This window comes from Enoplosus armatus, chromosome 8 (assembly GCF_043641665.1).
Source record: "Enoplosus armatus isolate fEnoArm2 chromosome 8, fEnoArm2.hap1, whole genome shotgun sequence".
Lineage (NCBI taxonomy): Eukaryota > Metazoa > Chordata > Actinopteri > Centrarchiformes > Enoplosidae > Enoplosus > Enoplosus armatus.
The window spans coordinates 6,543,810-6,565,292 of record NC_092187.1 but is presented as its reverse complement, the minus strand read 5'-3'; the positions used below and the strand labels follow the sequence as shown (position 1 = coordinate 6,565,292).

The 21,483-nt window shown below is 40.6% G+C and overlaps 1 protein-coding gene across 1 annotated transcript in view; it reads left to right on the top strand.

Moving 5' to 3' along the window:
• Positions 1–7,342: 7,342 nt before the first annotated feature.
• Positions 7,343–21,483, top strand: part of plch2a (phospholipase C, eta 2a) — a 57,951-nt gene continuing 43,810 nt past the window's right edge. Inside the window, exons 1-2 of the mRNA XM_070910139.1 lie at positions 7,343–7,601; positions 16,568–16,714. Coding sequence (XP_070766240.1) covers positions 7,343–7,601; positions 16,568–16,714 — 406 coding nt within the window. The remainder of the gene's footprint in view (positions 7,602–16,567; positions 16,715–21,483) is intronic.

Genomic DNA, 21,483 nt, shown 5'->3' with positions numbered 1-21,483 from the left:
CTTGCGTCTACATTACCCACACTGCAACTCTACCACTGACAGTTCTGTAAGAGATTGGGGTGTGTTATGCTAGTAGCAGCTAATGTAGCCTGGAGCCTCTAGCCTGCAGCAGAGTTGAGCAGCGGGCTCCAGAGGTCTGGTCAGCTAACTTCTTTCTAACTCCACACCAACAGATTGTTTTCATTTTCAAACTTATAGTCTTCAGCCCCAACACCTGGTAAACGCACTTTGGTATGTAAAATTGGTGGAGTTCTTTAATGGCTGAGGCAAGAAAACTTGGATTGTGGTCTTTAATATGGATTACCCAGACTGTGCTTTGCTGCTGACCTTATAGCCCGACTTCAACTTCACTAACGCTCTAGTGGCTTAAGGTGCTTTCAGACACCTTAAAGATCTTAAAGCACCTTTAAGGGCAGAATCTGGCATTTACAACACACAGGTTTGAGCTTGTTGGAGCGTTTCAGCACCACGGCCAGCGCACTTCCACTGGGCCTAAAGCAGAAGCTCTTGTACAGCAAACAGGGTTCTTTCTGTATGTGAATAGTAATTAAATGACAAAATGCTGAGATCCTAGAATCCCTCAGGGAGCATTCCCACTGCTTGTCAACAGTAGTCGGACTTGAAGGTCACTCGTACTTCAACTTTAATGGTCAAGTGCCTGTGCCCTCTCACTGATTGGCTGACTCCAGAGGTTATTACTATCACAAACAGACAATACAATGTAAGGAGACGTTTCTCCTAGTAAAATTAGCCACCTGGGCTTTGGCCTAGTTTCCACTGGCCTCCTTATAACTAATGGGCATACAGTCTATGAATTGATTTATTATCTTGAGGTCAAACTCCAGTTCAAACTGTGTTATATTATACATGCCTGTCGTGTGCAGGCTCATGAGTGTTGTGTTTGTGTAATGACAAACAAACAAACAAACAAACAAACCAACAAAAGCGCTGGAATTAGAATTTGTGTACATTTTCAAGTTGTCGCTGTCAACCATCAAGTCATTGCGATGTTTCCAATTTTACATAGTGGAAGATTATAAACATCAACATCTACTGCAGCTTAGACACGTTCCAGTGTTTCACTAGTAGGAACATCCACATCCAAAATCTCTTTGATTCATACAAATTGTAATGCCCAGAGGAACTATCAGTCTTTACAAGTTCCTACATGTTGTACTTGAAATTATCACAAGGACATGACAACACCTTTGATGACACTGAGGTCTTTCTGAGCAATATCATATTCTTAAAAAAACCCCAACCTTTTACTTGATGGGTATTTTATTCCAGGCCACTTCCAGTATTTTTGACCACCAACCTTTCCCCCAAATGTTATTCCTGGCAGTGGAGAAGACTTTGAACCAGCATTTAAATTGGGATAGAAAAGATAATATATTTGTACAGTTAATGGAATAAATAAAATATTTCATTGATGTTTTTTGTGCGTGGTTAAGTTTCTGGGAGGGTGGGATTGAGACCCCATGACCTCAGTATGGTCATCAACTTTACATGAGCATTGTTTTTTATTTATCAAACATAATAACATATCCCATGAGTCTTAGCTGCAGAGGTGCTGTCAAGGTCTCCTGGGAGCTGAAGTTCAAGAATGCAAAAAAATAATTGGTCTTATATCTTAATAAGTGGTGGTGTTCCAATGTTTACTTGCTACTTTTGTATATCAATTTATTTTACAGACAACCCCAGCATTATGTTTCAGTTTTTCCTAAAGACAGCTAAAAAAATAAAAAATAAATTACAATGAGCAATGAAAGCTGGTGGAACTGACTCTCTATTTATTATTTATATACGATATGAAATCTGTTTATTTCTCCAAACCCAAGATCACTATTGTATTTGTGTCTTAAACGCAGATCTTACGTATTTTATAGTAGTATTCAACATTTGAAAACGTCTGTTTTGTCTTAGATGTCACATTTCCCATATTCTAACGTGTGCCCGAATGCGACACAGGTGTGTGCACGTGCGTGAGCTACCTGAGTAATGAGATTCGGCAAAATGTCTCCTTGTGATGTGACTTGTTTCCGATGTGTGGATATTTATGAACAACACTGTGACCTCACTGTAATATTTGTATTTTTAATACTCTCCTTGTAGTTACAGTAAAAAGCGGATTTCACCTGTTGTTTTGGTGTTTTAATGAGACTCAGAGAGTGGTGTTGTTATGCCACAGATAGCGAGTTTCCACGACTCCGCTCATTTTTGGTTTCTAAATGACAAGGCGTCGAGAATTCACATTTATGCCACTTGGTCCAGGGTGCTGAAACGACACAGTAAACCCAATTTACTGTTTGAGAACAGCGTTTCTAAACGTCTGCCTGGTAAAAAAGCCAAAAAAGCCAAGCCCAGGGGCCACGGTGAGTTCGCTAACAGTTGTTTTACTCTTTGTCTTTGCTCTCTCTACTCGTACAAGTGCTTCTCCTGACTCGGAATAATGTATATATGATGCAGCAGATTGAGCCCGATATGTGCATATGTATGAGAGCATATGACGTCATGCAATTAATTTAGGGTATTAAAGTGTCCAATGATATATTCGGCATTGAAATTATTAATCAAGCAGCATTTTGTTTCATTTCAATTTTAGATTCTTTTCTGCTCATAGGCTATTCCTCACCAGGCGCTCTCTCCTGGCACCGTCTTATTGTAGAAGGTTTTGAGTTACATGTTGACGAGCTGTTAAACCTGATAGATGTTTAAGAGCCGTCCCGAATTGAAGAAAGCATCCCAACGATTCAATTACCGCCTTCAGTTAGTGCGAACATGGCAGCACGTTGGAGTAATGAGAGCATCGGGGCAGAGGCTGAGTCCTCTCTCTGTAGTCTGGTGTGCTGACACAGAAGGGGCCCACGCGGCTCTGGTCTGGATCACTCCACATTATTTTAGGTCAGGCACTCTGTTTAATTACAGATAACACAGTGGGAAGGTAAAGCCAGATTTAACCGTTTTGCTGGCGACAACATCCTACATTGGAAGTGCTTTAGGCCTCAGCAGTGGGCTAATCACGTTTGTGTTTGTGATGATCTGAGAGGTTCAAGTTAAAGGCAACTTTCAGAGTTCTTAATGTGGCAGGGTGAAATTAAAAATACCGATCTGGTAGTGTAGCGTTTCTAGTGTTGCATGGGGTTGTAGTTGTATCTGCATGAAGAGTAGTCTGTGGTGTATGGAAGTCCAGTGGCTTTCCCTTTGTGTGTGCATGATGTATAACAGAATTAGAATTATAAGTTTATAATATTTGACAATACAATTACTGCCAAATTTAAAATGGAGGCTCCATTGACAAATCATTTGATTTTGTGTACTCCTAAGCTTAACACTGCCTTGAAATTGAATGTGAAATGGTCTTATTATTTTCATTTTCATTTTGTATTAAACATGAAACCACAAAGTGGACTTGAATGATGTCCTGGTTTGACTTAATGAAATGGAAATGGCCTTTCTCATGGGCAACTTCGTAACAACAAATCTCACCAAGGCCAATGGAAAATGACATTTCAAGTTGATTAAATGGTTCCTATTTAATGTCAGCGACTAGCTTCCATAATAGGGGGTGTTTTAGTTGTTTGACGTGTTTTAGTCAGTATTGTCCACCTGATGTGATGGTTATGATGCTGCATTGATCAGCAATGCAGTAGTATTGGGATTCTCTTGACCTGAATTGGTTGTTTTTGTATTATTTTCTATTCCTTTTTCAGTGAAGGGATTTCCTGCGGTGTAAATTTTAATCGGAGGCTTCTTCTATAAGTTAGGGAGGCACTGAATATAGTTTGATCACATGAATAGGGTAAGAATATTTAGTGGTGGCTTCAGCTATCTCTGTCCAACAAGCTTAGTGTTTTGTCAGCCTTCAAAGACTCAAGAGTCCAGTATGCAGACTCATGAAGCTGGCTCACGCCTCGGTCTCATTTCACAGAGATGATACAGTTTTTGCATGTGTACTGTACCGTGGCTTCTGCTGCTGCCTTGCTTTTATCTTTGGGCTTATCAGTGAACTCATCCCTCTCCCTTTGACTCTCAGACTCACACACAGCAAGGTTTTTGTGCACTATTCCAGTGATATCATGCCTATCACATGTGAAAAAGCTGAGCTAATTCCTCATGTGTGAAATAAGTTGCACTTGTTGCCTCTGTTTAGGGCACAGACCTGCTCACAGCTGCTTTGTGTGCAGTTTGTTGAGATGTTGATCATAGTAAAAGAGTTAGGTGATGTACTGTAAGTATTCTTGTGTTTAACTTGTGGAATTAAGTCATTTTAAGTTTTCATTTTTAAATGACACCCAAACTGATGTGAGCGTTAGTTTTTTGGCTGTCTTGTGCAAATAGAGCTGTTCATGTAGATTTTTGTTTTATCAACTGCAGCTAGCTAATCCTGTGGAAGATAAAACTAATTCTCTCATGTAGTTGTAACTGTCAGAAGGAGACATAAACACAGCAGCAGTTTAGCATGCAGACCAGGCACAAAATATCTGCTGTGATGTCACCCACACAACTTTGATTTGCTCTTGTCTGTGTGGAAATGTAGTATTTTACTGCAGAATGGCCTGGAAGGTCCAAATAATGTTCAGACAGGGAGCTTATTTTACAAGTTTGAGAGGACATGAGTGTGTCTGAACTATCTGACCTTTTGTATGTGTCACCAGCAATCAGCTGTTTCATTCCCTGACCACGTGTTCTGTGTGTTAAAGGGGCAGGAAGTTGTGATGACACTATGGTGAGCCCTCTGCAGATTATCCCCTTTGGGGAGGCCACGCACGTTTGGCCTACTAGCCTCCAGTCGTCTGAAGGTGTTACCTGTAGTGTCCAACTGATTCAAAGGAGGTGGACCTTGAGTTTTGACATACATTGTCTTTTAATAGTGTTGCAGGGATGACGTATTTTTGTAGGCAAACCCGGGAGTTAGTATCACCCTGGTTCCCTCGACAAAAAGCCAATGGGATTTTTCCATTAGCTTTTGGATTATTGCAGAAAATAAGTTCTGTGGCAAACAAAAGTTTATGGTATTTACACGTTTTGTTCAGCAAGATAATCTTCACAAATGAACACCACTTTTATGATTTTTGAAGCATAAATGGAATCGCCAGAAGTAAAAAGCTAATGTTAGGCTATAAACGATCTACACCACGGTCGCAGTACTTCAGCGTCACCACCACTAAGCTTAACTTTTAAGAGAATACAGATAAATATAGATATATAGATAAATAGATATGGAGTATAAACATAACGAGGCTGTAAAGGCGGACTAGTGAGTAGATGAGTTTCTGTGTTCGTCATGAAGACGTTAATGTCCGTGACAACCACTGTAGTCTCGTTTAGCCACTTGTTAGCAAAAGCCTTTTTTAACACACGTAAAAACCTTCAAAATTCACGAGTGGGTATTTACTGACGTATTATGTCGTAGAACAAAACGTTTAAATCTCTTAAGCTTGTGTTAACCACAGACCTTATTTCAGGCATCTAACCAAAAACCCATTGACTTCGAGACGAGGGAACCGGAAGTGTAAAAATACTAACTGATTTCTGATAGGGCTCATTCCTGCAGCACTCTATACCTTTACTATTTAAACATTTTAATTCTTAGTCCATACATTTAGTTTATTTATCTGGATTCATCAGTACACTGGGATTTGCTGTGTGATAATTTTTTATGAAAGAACATAACTTTTTTCAATTTGTAAATTGAAACACAGTTTAACAAAACAAAAATTCCAAAAATACAAGACAAACCAGACTAAACCATAAAATGGTATGTACTACATCTCCTTGATATTATATTGATATTTCTTATTATAATGTGGCTTTTCAAACTTTTTGGCTGTCAAAAAATGTCTTGTTTAAAAAAATAAAATACTATCCCTGTCTAGACAGATTTAAAAGTTTGTGGTAATTTCATGTGATTTTGAATCAGACTTTCTTACTTCTGGAACACAGCCTAGAAGTTGTTGCAGCCTCTTCTGCATGGGACTTTTTATGTTGGCCTGTTGTCAGATTTTGTCTGCTCTGTAAATCGAACTGCTCCATATTCAGTACCTGGCACCTGTTTGTCAAGCAGCAGTCAGAGATCCAGGTCCAGAGGTCTGTCACTGCTTGATACGGCTCAACGTGCTCAGACTGCTGCATCCCACTGTCAGCCTGAAACTTGACCTGTTTCAGTCCACAGTTATACTTGCTTTTGCAGCTGGTGTTGTGATGGAGTTTTAGCAGCCAGAGAAAGTTTAGTCAAAGCATTGAAGGTTTATGAAAACCAGCATAGTATAACGGTATTGACAGCACACAGTAAACTAATGAGAGCGGCTGTATTTGCTCGAGTATGCGTGGTTAAAGGATTTACGTGCACACTGAAAGAATGAAATCTAGTTTTCAATCTGTGCTGATGATAATGCAGAGCCTCAGTAAGGCAGACAGACAGAGTGAGGGAGTGAGTGCAGGGTAATTGATGAAAGGATTGTTTCATGTGGAGCTTGGCTGGGACTGTGTGACGTCCGCAGACAGGTGTGGGAATATCAGAGCTCAGTCTGTCCATAGCTCTCAGAGGAAACACCTTCTGACATCAAACAGACTCTTTAATTTGTCCTGGAGCGTAAAAGAGGCTCCGTCTTTATTAGGGATCTATCATGTCCTACCATCCGTCCTCTGCCTTTTTCCTGTGGGTCATCGCGTTTCACTCCACACATTTAGCAAATCTCCTAGACCAGGATTACTGCTTCCTAGGGATTTAGGATTTCTGCCCGCCCAACACATGTTGCACAGTTACTGTTTGTGTGTTGTGCTTCGTCTTCGTCTGTTCTGCTTTATGTCGATGCAGCCGCCGCAGTCTCTCTTTCACAAGAAGCCAGCCACTTTTTCAGCTCTCCTGATGAATGCTAGCTGAGGGAAGAAATAAAGACATGATGGCGCAGCATGAAGATAAATTGTAGCCTTGAAAACATACTGCTGCATCTTTTTGGTTTTTGAGATGGAGGAATATTGAAGAGATGGCAATGCAATAAGCAGGTTTGCTGAGGCAGTAACATTCCAAGATTATTGACCAACTGTTGATACCATTCGGAGACTGAGAGGAATTCTTCTATTGGCTTTTTTTCTCTGGATTCTGCTTTGAACCTAGGAAGGAGACTACCAGCAAGTGATACCATTGATGATACTATATCTATATATAATTATAATTTTCAAAGATCATTACCCAAAAAGAACTTACTCAAAAGTACTTGAGGTAAATGTCTATTTTGCGTACCTAATTTAGCCAAAGCTACATCTATTCTCAGATGAACTTTTTGTGGGAACATCCCCTTGACTTTTAGGCAGCAACTTGTAATCTCAGTTATTCTAAATGAACACATCCAAGAAGAACAGCTTTTTTCCCATCGGACCAGTGTCCTCAGCCCTGATGCGTTCCACTGCCACGGCAGCCACCGGAGACATGCCGGGACCTCCTGCTAAGGGGGCTTTCTCCTCAGAGGGGGACAAGGACAAACAGAAGGAGGTGGCCCAGTGTAAGAGCCAGCAGCATGTTGGCGGTGTGTTGGAGGAGTTCTTCTGGATAGGCAACAGCATTGTGGCCTTCTCCAAGTGGAGGCTTGGATATATGGGTAAGCTTTGTCAGATACACTGAGCAGAGTAAGACCAGTTGAGTATTAGTGATATCAGCCTTTTGTAGATGTCTAAAAGAAGACAATACCAAATATTAAAATCAATAGTGTTCAAAAACCCTTGCAATAACAATACACAACAAGTCCGAGATGAAATCTTACACTTCTGTGTGGTCGACCTTGTTGTCTTTTTGTGCAACTGTTCTGCAATGGAGACTTAGTTCACATGACTGGCTTTGTGTATTTAAGGTGAGAACATAATGTTTATATTTGTTCACAGGGACATTTAATGTTTGTTAAATATAAGTGAAAAGAACAATTTTTTCTGTCATTCAGCTTTATCTGGCAGCTTTTGTTGTTACGATGACCTTAACCTGTGCTGATGACTCAGATCATTCACTAAATAAGATGTGGACAGTAGATGGATCAACCGATCGGCTTGCTTGATGCTCAGTGTTGTTGGTGTCTAGATCTGCTCCTCTGCAACCTACAGTTACCCATAACACCCCTCTCTGTGTAGACCTACAAAGACATTTATGTGTATCTTCACAAAACCATAATTCCAGCTGAATGCGGACAGCTGGACTGCAAAGACATAGAAATACCAATACTTGTTGTATCCCTGGCAGACTGGCTAAATCATGGTGGCATCACAGGTCACAAGGTGACTGACAGCTTCAACTCTTTTTAACCTTTATTTATGCAGGAAATGCAGCGCCTATTGAGGGCAGCCAGGGTGTTGTTGATTTTCCCATCCCACAACTATCTAAGAGGCTCTGTGTGTTTAACCTTTACACTACCACCCTGACGGTCTTCATTGGGTTGGCTGCTTCAACGTCAGCAAAATGACCATCTGCACCATGGAGTCACCTGTGTGTGTGTGTGTGGCTGCACCATATGGCCTCCAGACAATCCCTCCTGGATTAACCTGGTGCCCTGACAGTTGCTGACTCCGCCTGCTTGGCCCATATTGTGACTGTGGCAGCAGGAGAGCAGCCAGCCAGGTCACCTGCTACGTCACTGAGGTGGCACCCACTCATCTTACCTGGCCTCAGCCTCAGCTGTGTTTTGGTGGGAAACTGCTGCCTTGCCTGTCTCCTGTTCCTGCTTCCTGCTTTAACTGACCACAGCAGCTGTGGCCTCCAGCAGGACTGTTAATGCCTGTTAAATACAGGAGTGTTTATGTAGGTCATCCCATTACACGGCAACCATGTCCTCCCAGGAAGTTGGTCATGATAGAGGCCTGAAATGTACTAGTGTTAGTTACATTCCTCATGAAACGGAGCTTGAAAGTGTCATTTCATTTTTTCATTCAGATGTGAAGGCAGTATTTCCAATTTAAGTTTGTCTTCTAAATTACACAGGGTGCAGAGTACAAAAAAAGGTCAAAACGCCAATGTGTTTCGGCTTGTGGCACCCTTAATCAGGGTCATCTGAGTTGTTTTTCAGCATTTAAAGTTAGTTTAATTAAACTTATTTGCCATGACCATGATCTGTCCCTAACGTTAACTATACAGGAGTTGCCATATGTGGATATTGTAAAAACAAATGCAGTTATTGAATATAATCTGGTGTTTTTCCAGAATGGTCCAATATCAACATTGTTATCTGGTGGTAGAGTTGTCTTTATCTGAACCTCCTGTAATAATAAAGATGTCACTGATTCTGCAGCCATTCAGAGCTGAGGGGTCCTGACTGCACCTTTAGAAACAGCCAGAAGGGCCATGTCTGAGGATCTGAGGCTCTGGTTCATAGATTAGCAGCAATTCAGCAATATAACTGGGAGCTGAACCATGAGGTGCTTAAAAGGTGATTCGTAAAATCTTAAAATCAACTGTAAAACTGACTGGTAGTGAAGAGGCTGAAACAGGACTGATATGATCTGGTCTTCTGCTATTTGTTACATTTACACTTTTTTTTCTGAGGCGAAGTACGAACTGCAGCATTTTGAGGTGGAGAAAACAGAGCTGTCAGTTTAGTGTAGTTGTTGTCAGTCTGAATGACTCTGGCTTCTCGTGTGCTCTCATAAACCAAACCTGAGCTCCAGTTAACATCCAGCGTTCCTCCACAATGGGCGTCTTCTCCACATCCACATGCACACTTTAAATCTGATGTTGTAACCATGGCAACGGGGCTAGACCCCCACTAGTAAAGAGTGTACTGCCTTTCTGTGTGTGTCGTGCTCCACTTTTGTCTCTCTCTTTATCTCTGAATGCTGTGGTACATGTCTGTGCAGCTGTTGTGTCTTTGTCCTCTGTGAGCAGCGTCTGCTTGCTTTTTATTTTTATTTTTTTACAATCAAAGTCTACGACAGTTCACCCCTCTGTCTTTGTCCCTGTCTACTATGATCACTACTATTTCCACCGCTTACCAGCCTCATGGCCTCTTCTCTTTGCACTTTTCGCTTTTTTCCCCCCTTATTTTTGATTAGATTGTCTCTCCTTCCCTCATATGTTCCCAAACTTGATTTGCTTAAAGACTTTGCACTTTAACACTTACTTGGAAAGCTGCACCGACGTTGTTATTTTTAAGCTTAGATTTTACTTTATTTCCTGGTTAGGACACAGGGTTTTAAAACAGTTTGGCATTGTTTTGTCACACAGGGAAATATGAGGAACGTTGATCTCACCGGGACGTCTCATTTGTTGATGTGCGATCGACACTTGGTCGGATTAGTTTTCAGAGAATGCCAGCCTCTGTGAAGTTAACACTTGGACTATTACAGAAGAAACCTGCACATTTGGCCGATTTTTCACCACAAGACATCTTCAGACCTTCAAATGATCCAAATCCAAATGACAAAGAAATGTGTGTTTCAGCAGAACTGGAGGAACTAACCGAGCTAGTAGAAACGTTTTAGTGCAGGAGGCAGTGCAGGATTTTGTGAGGCTCAGCAACAGGTAAATTCTTTCCAAATTAGATGTGAAATGGCAGTGATGTACTGTACTTTTGTCACCTACAACTTTAGTTTAACAGTAGCAGTAACGGCCCAAAGCTTTTTGACATTATTAAATGAACTGGTCCCTCTCTGTCTCGGTTCACAGTACACAGCTTGTTTTGTCATTCCTGGAGTTGTTGAATGAGTTTGGCGTATGCGATCCAGTGACGTGACTCAGTCCTCAGCTGCAGCCTGTTGATACTCCGTCAGCACAAACACACTTTATATTTGGTGTCTTGTTGGGTCGAGGGGGAGGGCTCATCTGACTCAAACATCCAGTTTAGGACAGTTAGATTCTTCTGTTACATGTATCCTGTGTGCCATGTTTGTTTATTGCCATAGCAACCTTATATATGCCATGTAGCTTTGTTGTTTCTTGATTTTAGTTGCATCAGATTGAAATGGCCATACCCTCCTGTTGCCTGGACTGAAGTCAGAATAAACTCTGCACCAACATGTAGACATGGAAGAGTTTTCTGTACCTTTTCTAATTGCTCTTTAGACAATAGAGGAAGAGTGTAACACCTCCTGGAGCCTCAACATCAACTGTGAACACAAAGTCCCTAACCGCTGGGCTGTAGTTTAGTTCATCACACCGGCCTTTATTATCCAGGCTTCATCTGCCTTCTGTAGGCTATGACTGACCTTTCTAATGGGTCAAATGCATGTATTCCACCACTTATTACTAATATTTGAAATACTCTTTTTTTTTTTTAGCATGTAGCTATAGTGATTTATTTAAATGCATAGTTGAAATATTTTTGAGTTGCTTTACTATTGATAGTTTTATTGGTTGGTTGATTGCTGTGAACTCCAGCCAAAGCACAACTTGAACGTCTGTTGCCTCCCCTGACAGGTTTTACTTCACCCTTGGGTTAAAACCACAAACCATGCCACTTCTATGTGAGCACTCCTCAGTAAAGTACAGTAGGAAGATATTTTAAGGATTTAGTTGACTTCCCAAGGGGTTTCCCACACACAGCCAGCCACATCACAAGAGCAAACACATTGTGCTTTTAGTCGACTGGCAGGGGAGCGTGAGCAGGACGTGGCCTCCTTCCCTGCCTCCTCATCCGTGAGTAAATTGTGTTCCACACAACCACAAACCGGAGCGTGTTCCACGTTGAAAGGAGTCTCTTTGGTTGCAGTTTGATTAGATTTAGCCTCTCGCTGCTCTGGTGAAATCAAACGTGTGCGTGCAACGTGACAACAGAGCAAAACATTGACTCCTAACCACCCTGCAGCTTTCTTCTCAACTTATCTCCACTTAGTCTGGAGAATCGGATATCCCGGCAGTTTCCTTTCAATATCAGTAAAGCGAACACACATGGTGGGTCTGTGGCTCCACGGTGAGCTCTGGATGTGGGCAGCGATAACAGTAGATGTAAATGTTGGCCAGGAGACTGTGATGGCTGTTAGAGAGAGAGTGTTTAGCTCATCTTTGACAGGAGGATGAGCCACTTAGAGCAGTGTCAGGAGATATGTTTCAGCCATGTGCCATCCTGACCTGAGAGTCTGGCTGCTTTCATTCCAACCAAACTTTGACAGCAGCTCATTTCATGGATTACTGCCTCCCTCTCTGGCTGCAGGAGTGCAGATCCTTAGCTCCGTTACAGCCAGTGGGCATCAGGCGCTGCAATCAGCCAGCAGCTACAGAAATAACCCCAGTTAAAATCAATAAAAAGCTGCTTCACAGCCATGTTGCATTTAGGTTGCATGAAAGAGTCCAAGTTGTAAAATCATTTAGGGTCAATTGGTTATGGATAATTAGTTCCTTTTCTCCCACAATACACTGAAAACCAATCAGCATTTAAAATTGCGTTGTTCAGGTTTTGTGTAATGACTCATTTGGTGCATCAATATTAGTTGCAGGAGATTGTATGTTACATGTAGGGCTGGAATTGTTTGAAATGTTTCAATACTAGTGTGGAAACCATACCTCAGTGTCGGTACACAAACTAAAAATGTACTTTTTTTGATACGTTTTTCTACAAAACATTGTTTTTCTTTTAATGTCAACTTTTTTCAAGTTGCATTATGAATATTTTTTGACATTACTTTAGCTCAGAATGTCCCATCAACATGGGCGAGGGGTTGATGAGGACTGATGGGTGGGGGAGATGGGTGAGGGTGTAGTTGAGGTGTTGGGGACTCGGGGATGTCTGGACTTTGTGTGAGGGGGCAACCACAGCATCAGACTTTGAAATCCCCTGTATGACGCTTATTCAACAGAAATTATTTGGTTCACAATGCAAAGTCCTATATTGCCCGTTTCAGGATGATTACACATAACGTTACACCACTAGTCATTTTATGTTTAAATGTAGAATAATATTATGTTACCTTCTTTTAACAATACTTTTCATGACAGAAATACAGTATCTTAGAATCCAGCCTCCAAATTAACACCGTGACGATGACTCAGTGAAATGTATACGTGGATGAGCAGGAGAGGCACATAGAGAGAAAGAGACTGTATAGTCCTCCGTTGATAATTGAGGCATGTACTCTATTTGGCATAGAAATGAACATATAATATTTCATAATTTCATGGTTTCCCAGTTGGAATCTTGCTTCTTTTTGTCTCTTAAGGAGTTTGATCGTACAGTTAAACTTAACATCTGGCTACTTAATGCCAGAGTGTTTAGTGTGAAGTATAATGTGTTCTCTGTTTTGGGTCCTTTTGTGTGTGCGTGTGTGTGCGCGTGTGTGTGTGTGTGTGTGTGTGTGTGTGTGTGTGTGTGTGTGTGTGTGATCCAGCCTGCACGTGGGATCAATAAGCACCCTGTGATGAAGAGTTAGTCTGTGGGCACTGTGGTGGCTGCAGTATTGATTCTTCCAAACAGGATGATTGTCCTTTCTGTGTCTGCTGGCCGAGATAACAGGAGAGTCAAAGGTCACGTCAGTCCTGCTCTACCAGACAGTGCTGTTCACTGGTTCAGCCGCTTTGCATTGCCAGCTCAGTCACTGTATTAGTTTACCATGTGACGATTGAATGTTCTGTTACTGAAAGTATGGAAGCCCAGTATGGTCATAGTTCCATCTGCACAAACACTACGTAGGTACATCAGTTTTTTGAGTCTGTTATTCAACATTCAGATTCAGTTATAACATTATTACTATTTATCAAACCTATCTTTCTGCAGATCCCCAATTAAATGTATTTTCTTAAATGTACACTTTCATACTACATGTTCTGTTGAAGTGGGTTTGTTTAATTATGTTTCAGTCCTCTCAGCCTTGAGAGAAGAACACAAATTGTTTGTCAGTATGTTGTACTTTTTGGATATCCTCCATAAAATGCATTACAATATTAGTCGACCTGCTGAAAAATTAGGTTGGCCTCTCAGACACAGTCCTCAAGTGGCTCAAGTGGTATCTCCAGGGCAGGAGCCACTGCGTCTGACTTTACTAAATGTCTGAGTGGACCAAGACGATGTGTGTCCCCCGAGGTTCAATCATTTGGCCTCTTTTATTTCATATTTACATGCCTCCATTAGGCCCAAATTATACAAAAAATAAAATCCGGCATCATAACTATGCAGATGACACCCAAATGTACCAAGCTGTGCTGCTAAGTCACTACAGTCCCATACGTTTTGTCCACAAGTGCAGTGAACAAACTAATGATTGTGTATGCGTTAGCTTCGATCGACCGAGAATTGGGGTCGTGTTATGCTCGCTCAGAACTAGTTTGTAAGACGTGTTGTCCGACCTTGATGGATATCAGAAGTGTTTAGAGTGTTTGCTGATAACCATTTCCAGAGTTCAAACTAAGGAGGAGCAGATTTTTAGTTAGTATTCACCACAGAGCCAGAACAAACTTGAGTAGATATACACAAGCCCCAATCTTTAAATGCAGGCTTGAAATGTGTCAGTCTTTAATGCCTTTGACTGAACCTTGAGCGCTCATCAGTCTACCATGCATTTGCATTTTTAACTATTTAGTATTTATTTATCAGTTTATATCTTTTTAATTTATTTCAAAATTTGCTCCACAAATACACTCGTCTTGCCTTTCTATTTAAAACTTTTACAGTGGATGTGTAGTGGTTGATGACTTTTACACAAAGCTTAGCCTGTCACGGCCAAGAGGACTGCTTGAACCGATAGACAGCTACGCATAGAGCACACTGCAATAAACCAGTCTTGTGTTGTTAGCCTAACATTGCACTGGCAGTGATTTTGTGGAGGACAGGAACTACATTAACAATACCCTGGGGGCGGGCTCTCTGCAGTGAGACAACAGCCAGGCCAAATCAATGCCCCTTTAAGCCATCTATCACTGCTGGTTTACATTACTTACACAGCAGATATTTTGGATGTAGGTTGCATTCAGGTCAAATGGGTCAAAATGGGATCCAGGTTCAACCTCGTGCATTTGAAGCCGTGAAGCTCCATAGTTTTCTGTTTTTATTTTGCAAATCGGCCTCATCAAACATGATTAAACATGCATGAATTTGGTGTTGCTACGCTTCAGTCAGGTCAGAATTGAGAATCTTATTTAGTTACATTTTTGCGGTAAACTCTCATGTTAAATAAAATCTAATTACGTCACATTCACCAGACACCGATTAATGCAAGCTCAAAACGTGCTCCATCTTTTCCTGTTTTCTTGATAAATTCAGTAAAACGTACATTTTCGCAGCACTAATTCCATCAGTACAACATGTCACACAAGTCATGTCATACTCACCACTCTGCTGCTCTCACACACAAATGCTGTTGTCATTCACTAATATTCAATATTTTTGTCCGATCACTTCCATTTTGCCATTTTTTCGATCGCTAAACTACCATCAATGACACTCATCACTTCCTGCACATTTTTAGAATTAAGTTAAATGTAGTTAAATTAAGTGCTCCAGCCGCTCAAATGTCGTAATCCCAATATCTGTACAAACATATTATATAGATATATACCATATATACCATGAGACGATGTAAATCTGTCAACTGCCAGAGATTCTGCCCCACTGTTAATACCATGTCAGCTGTTCGTTTAACATCTCTTGGCATCTCGGCACTGTTAGTACTGTAGTAGTACTGAAGAAGTAGTAGTACCCTCCTCAGTGTTTCTTTTTTTTACCCTAGTGACCTGCCTTTATTTGTGTGTACCATTTTAAGGCTGAGTTGAACCATTTATCTGGTAGGAAACTTGTGTTGAGCAGCAGACATGTTGAATGTCATGTGTGCTAATGATCTGCTAACTTTATTTAGAGACATGTGCGTGCTGTGTTGGCCTAATTTCCTGCATGTTGTGGGGAAATTGTTTGATAGGATGCGACAGACACTTGATAATTGATAATATGGCCACATAGGGTATAACCGCAGCCCAGGGGCATGTGGCTGTCCACAGCAGCCAGACCAGGGCTGATTACCACACCATTAGCTGTGGAGGAGCTGTCAAATTCCCCCCCAAAATAATGGCAAGGACACGCAGAGGCCTGGCTGTTTTTTCAGTGCCACCTTTCAGGATGTTGGCATGTCTCATTAAAGTCAGTCTAATTCTCTGGATGTCATTTTATCCCTTGAAGGTGTGGAAAGATTTCTTTTAAATTTAGGCCACAATATGAATCCCCACATCTAAAAAGAGGGTTAGTTTTATTGATTTTTCCTGTTGTTGCTCTCTTATAGTCTACAGTGTGAAGTAGAGATCTCGTTAAAGGGCTTTTCGAGGAGAAATTGCCTCTCGCTGCCGTCAATCTTCTCCCCCTTTCTCTTCCTCCCACGAGACAAGTAAAGCCCTGTCGGCAGTGACAGGCATATCCAATGTGTTTGCTTTGCATTGCTGTGTGTTCATGTGAGTGTAAAAGTAAATAACTGTGTTTTGCATGAGAGCCCAGATGGAATTTTGTGGAAATACATACACACAGACGCTCAATCTCCTGAATGAAACCATGTCATGTATGCACATTTTTGTCTGTCACACACTTTTTTCAGTGTCAGTGCACACTCCAGCAGTTTCCTTTTTGACAACTTTCCAACCTTTTTTTTTTTTCTGTCTGGCTTGTTTTCTTGCTTCCAGTGGAGAAATGTATGAGCTCCATGCAGATGGGGACCCAGATGGTGAAGCTCCGCGGCGGCTCCAAGGGACTGGTGCGGTTCTTCTATCTGGACGAACACAAGTCCTGCATCCGCTGGAGGCCCTCGCGCAAGAATGAAAAGGCCAAGAGTGAGTATCTTCTTCCCTCTTACAGTCACGAGGGAACAGCATTTCAAATCTGTCTTGCTCCTGTACCTCAATGTATTCGTGGCTCAAACTTATAGGAAGCCATTTGTGCCATATTTTATGTGACAGGCAAGGGAATGCATGAATGTTACCAGGCATCCCATAAGCATATTTTCTCTCTGAATCTCCATATGTCATCCCTCCAACAGGCTCAACCTAGTGGATCTGACAATTCAATCTGTCAGGGAGTGAACCGATACTGACTGACTGCTGTTCAGCAGACAAGTGCATTTCATTTTAATGGTCCGAACCAACTAGATTGTAATTACTTGAAAATAAAGTCTCATGACTTAGTTGAAGGCATGACATCAAACATTTTTTTTAATGTTAATAATAGCTACTGCTGATATGACAGGATGTTACAGTGGGACATAATGATGGGAAGACCAGAACAGCTGGTCAACAACTGATCCCAACGCAGGCCGTCCAGGGATGTCCCTGACAAAGACTCTGTCCATTGTCTCATGACAGACTCAGAATATTTCAGTTGCATTCGTAGTTTGAAAAAATAAAAAAAATGCTCAGGCCTAAGGTGGGACTGAGCGGTATGATGTGAAACATTCATCACAATATATTTTGATTATTGAATTCTTGTAAGTATTAGGACAGTTTTGTATTGACTCTGTAGTCCAGTGCATTGGATTTGAAATCAAACAATGACTGTGAAGTGCTGACTAGAGCTGCAACCAACAATTTCCATTTTCACTTGTCTATAGATACAGTTTTCAAATAATCAGTGAATCGCTTGGTTTGAAAATAATGACAAATTGACAAATTTGACTCTGAGCTTTAATTTAAGGGTGTTTACATCCACATCAGATGATGTAAGCAGTACACTGCAAACACAGGCGACACTTTTACTCTATGAGCCTTCTTGTGCACAACTTAAAGCAAGACTCTGCAATTCTTAAAAAACAAAATAATCTTCCTTAATGTTGAATTCAGAAGGAAGAAAACACACCTCACTGAGTTTGTTAAGTCAGGAGTTTTCGTGCGTGAGGTAAACAAAACAGCTCCTTAGCGTTACTAGAGGTCAAAAACTCCACAGGGAACCATTAACATGATATCCGATGAGTGATCCCCTCGGGGAAATTTAATTAAAGACTGATTTATGTGTACAATGTAATCACGCACAGAATAAGAAGCTGTAGAAAAAAGAATATTATCCAAAATAATATTCCTTTACCACTAGGAGTAACATACAACATTAAAATTAAGGCTAAGGCTATGACTCGGTGTGGGAATTATTTTTTTATGTCTTAAATAGATTTACATTTTGAACATGCACGGTGGTATAGAGTCTTTTTGCTGGTTTTATGAATATGTGACACACATAAAAAGTTAAAAGTATCCTAAAGCAAGTCTGTTTTAGCTGCCGAAGCAAAGACGAGAGGAGAGGAAAAGAAATTAATGCCTGATGATGATAATAATGATCATGGGAGCTAATTAACATTGTGTGAATTATTTTTCTAATAAAGGACAAAAGAGGTATACTTTTTATTTTCTAATTATTATCATAGCTTTAAACCAAAACCTTTTTGGACAAAAAGCCTGGAACAGCAAAGTTATTCCATCTACAAAAATCTCTATTTATTACATATCACTTGTATTATAAAGTCAGTACTCATATGTCCTATGATGGCTCAAGTTTTCCCATGATCTGATATAGACCTCAAGAGACAATATATATACTACATATATATTTACATATTTTTTTCACAATGTATTTATTCATTAGATCTCCCAGCAGGCCTGTTTATCTGTTTATGTTTGACAGGCTTTTAGTTCTGCTAGATTGAATTCTTGCTGCTATACGTTCCCTCTGTTTTAGAATAAAAGGAGGCACAGGGGCTTCTGAGCAGCGGCTCCCAGTATCGCTGGGTGTCTCAGGGGGGCTTAGGGGCTCAGTTTCCTGTTGCTCTCCCTCCTCTGTAGCCCTGGATTTAATAAGCTTCTTAAGTCGACTTAATTATTCATCAGCTTTAATCTGCCCAAACAGTGTCTTACACACACGTGCCACTACATAAAAATGACACACACATTTCTTTGGCAGTTCAGAACAATTCAAGCTTTGTTTTTTTGTTTTTTTTAAAGACATTGAAAGCTAAATCAAGGAATTTATCCTAAATCTTAAACCTTTTACGGTTGGATGAGTAAAACGGGTACTATAAGCTACTTTCAGAGTGGGGGCTGTACTCGCAGAGCATTACTTCCTTTCTCTTAATCCACCCTCCACACACATCTGATATACTGAACATAACAGAACACATTTCTAGAAATCCAAGTAGGAATGACACGGTGTCTTCTCTGAGCTCCACGCCTGTAGATATTTGCTCAGGAGTGACAGAGTCATGCCTTCTATTCACTAGATGAAAGCATGTTCCCAGCTTATAGTCACACCCCAGCTGACACAGCCTCACCCTGTATGTGTCCCTGCATCCCTCATTTGATACCTTGACAGGTCTGAGGCGCTGGGGAAGGATACAATAGTCCAGCCACTGTAGCAGCATATTCCCTGGCACCCTGTGTGGTCTTCTATGGCACCTGCGTCTAGAGGCTTATCACAGAGCACCTACTGGGACAGACTGATGGATAGGAAACACTGCAGGCTTCTGGTCTGACCGGGTGTCCTGTGTTTCTGGCAGCAGATTTACCCTCTCTGGCCCAAACAAAAACCAAAGAAAAAATAACGTTGCCAAAATCCCCCTAACACAACATGCGAGTTTCTGTGGGTACATTCAGACCACATTCTGATTTTTAATGGCCACATGGCCCTTCCACTGAAAAAACCCTCAATACAAACTATTTTAAGCTCAACTACTGACTAATAATAGCAAAATCATCAGTATGTCTTTAGTTCTGTCCAACATCATTCTGGGTCTCTGAAATAAACACTATAGCCTCTAGGGCCATTACACTATACTGTCCACTACACCACTCCACAGTGTTATTTAATCTGTTTATTTACAGCTGCAGTCTTGGTTGCTTTGAGTCTTTTTTTAATAGAATATTTTATCATTAGTATTTTTAGACTCAGTATATTTAAATTTGACTAGTTTTAGACAAATTAATAAAAACATTATTCAGTACTTCTCTACCAGAATTTTAGGTTTTGAAATAGCATTTAGTCAAAATAATAACTCTTAACTTGTAGAAAAACCTCAGTTTTTCTAATGTCCTGGCTATGACCTAGAGTATAACTTTACATCTGTAAAGTAACTAGTAACTAAAGCTGTCAAATCAATGGAGTGGAAGAATGAAGTAGCATGAAATAGAAATTAAAGTACAAGTACCTCAAAATTGTAGTTCAGTTGTACTAGAGTTAATGTACGTAGTTACGTTCTACCACTTGAATATAGATAACTTAAGAATGGATGTGCTGAGGCCATGTCATAGCAGTCTGCTTATTAGATTGTGATATTTGAATTGCACAAGTGGATATTTTGACAGCAGAGGTCACAAGGTCAACAAACCCACCAACAGGCATCAGTCTCTGAGGAGTGACCAACTGACAGCATCCTCCTGAAGCCCTGCTGCCAGCAGCTCATCAAATATTCCACACAGTAGTAGTAGTAGTAGTAGTAGTCCTTGTCCACCAGTTAACCGGTGTATACTGATGCATAATTTGCCGCATTCAGGAAAAACACATGCACTCATATAGTATCTCCAGCGGCAGGGACTGTGGAGAACACAACACAGCAGCAGCATGTCGAGGGTCATGTCGAAGGCATCGTTGACATCCAGTAGTGTATATATCTACATCCACCTGCCACAAAACCACAAGCTCTATACTGTACAGCCCGGGGGAGGAAGGCTGCACAGTGTATGTACTGTCATGATCGTACAGCTATATCACTGCATTATGAATGAGTGTGTATGTAAATAATGGTTCACCCATGTTATGACTGAAAGACAAAGAGAGACAGAGATAGAGACAGATGTGTGTTATGGTTATCTCCTCTGGATATGTTTTTTGGGGAACTGACTTGGTCCGAAGAATTTCTAAAACAGCAGTCAGACTAAAAAAAAACAAGTATTTAATGTATCATGTGCTTGCTGTCATGGGGAAAAGGAATGAATGACTTGAGACAGTCTTCCGGTAAAATGTCATTACCATCTCATAAATATTGCATCTTGATAAACTGAGCTCTTTGGGCACTGCTCATTGACTTGAGTATTTTTAATCCTCCGTATCATGAAGCCTGAAATCAGACAGATAAATTTGCCCATTAAACTATCCCTATGCCCACAACAATTAATTCACTATTTGGCCAGAGGTGGAAATTCTCAAAACCAGTAGGACACTAAAGACTGCAGGAGAATGAGTTGGGTTTAATAAACTAAGTTTTGCTCTATTGTTTTGTAAGTAGGTTTTATTTTCACAGCTTTTGACTTAAAAGTACTCCAGTACAACTAAAACCTTTGCATTCAAAAGTTTACTTATAAAGTACAAAAGTATTAGCAGCAAAATGTACCTAAAGTATCGAAAGTAAAAGTACTCATTAGGTGACAGAATGGCCCTAATAAGGGTTATATTATCAGATTATTATTAGTGAAGCATTACTATCTAATCAGTATTTTACTAGGTGCAGCTAATTTTAACTACGTCATACTGTTTGGTAATTTAATCTGTAACAGTACATCATATTTTAACTAACTGCAGTAGAAGTACAATAACATTGAAATATATTTGAAGGACCTCCAAATTGTAT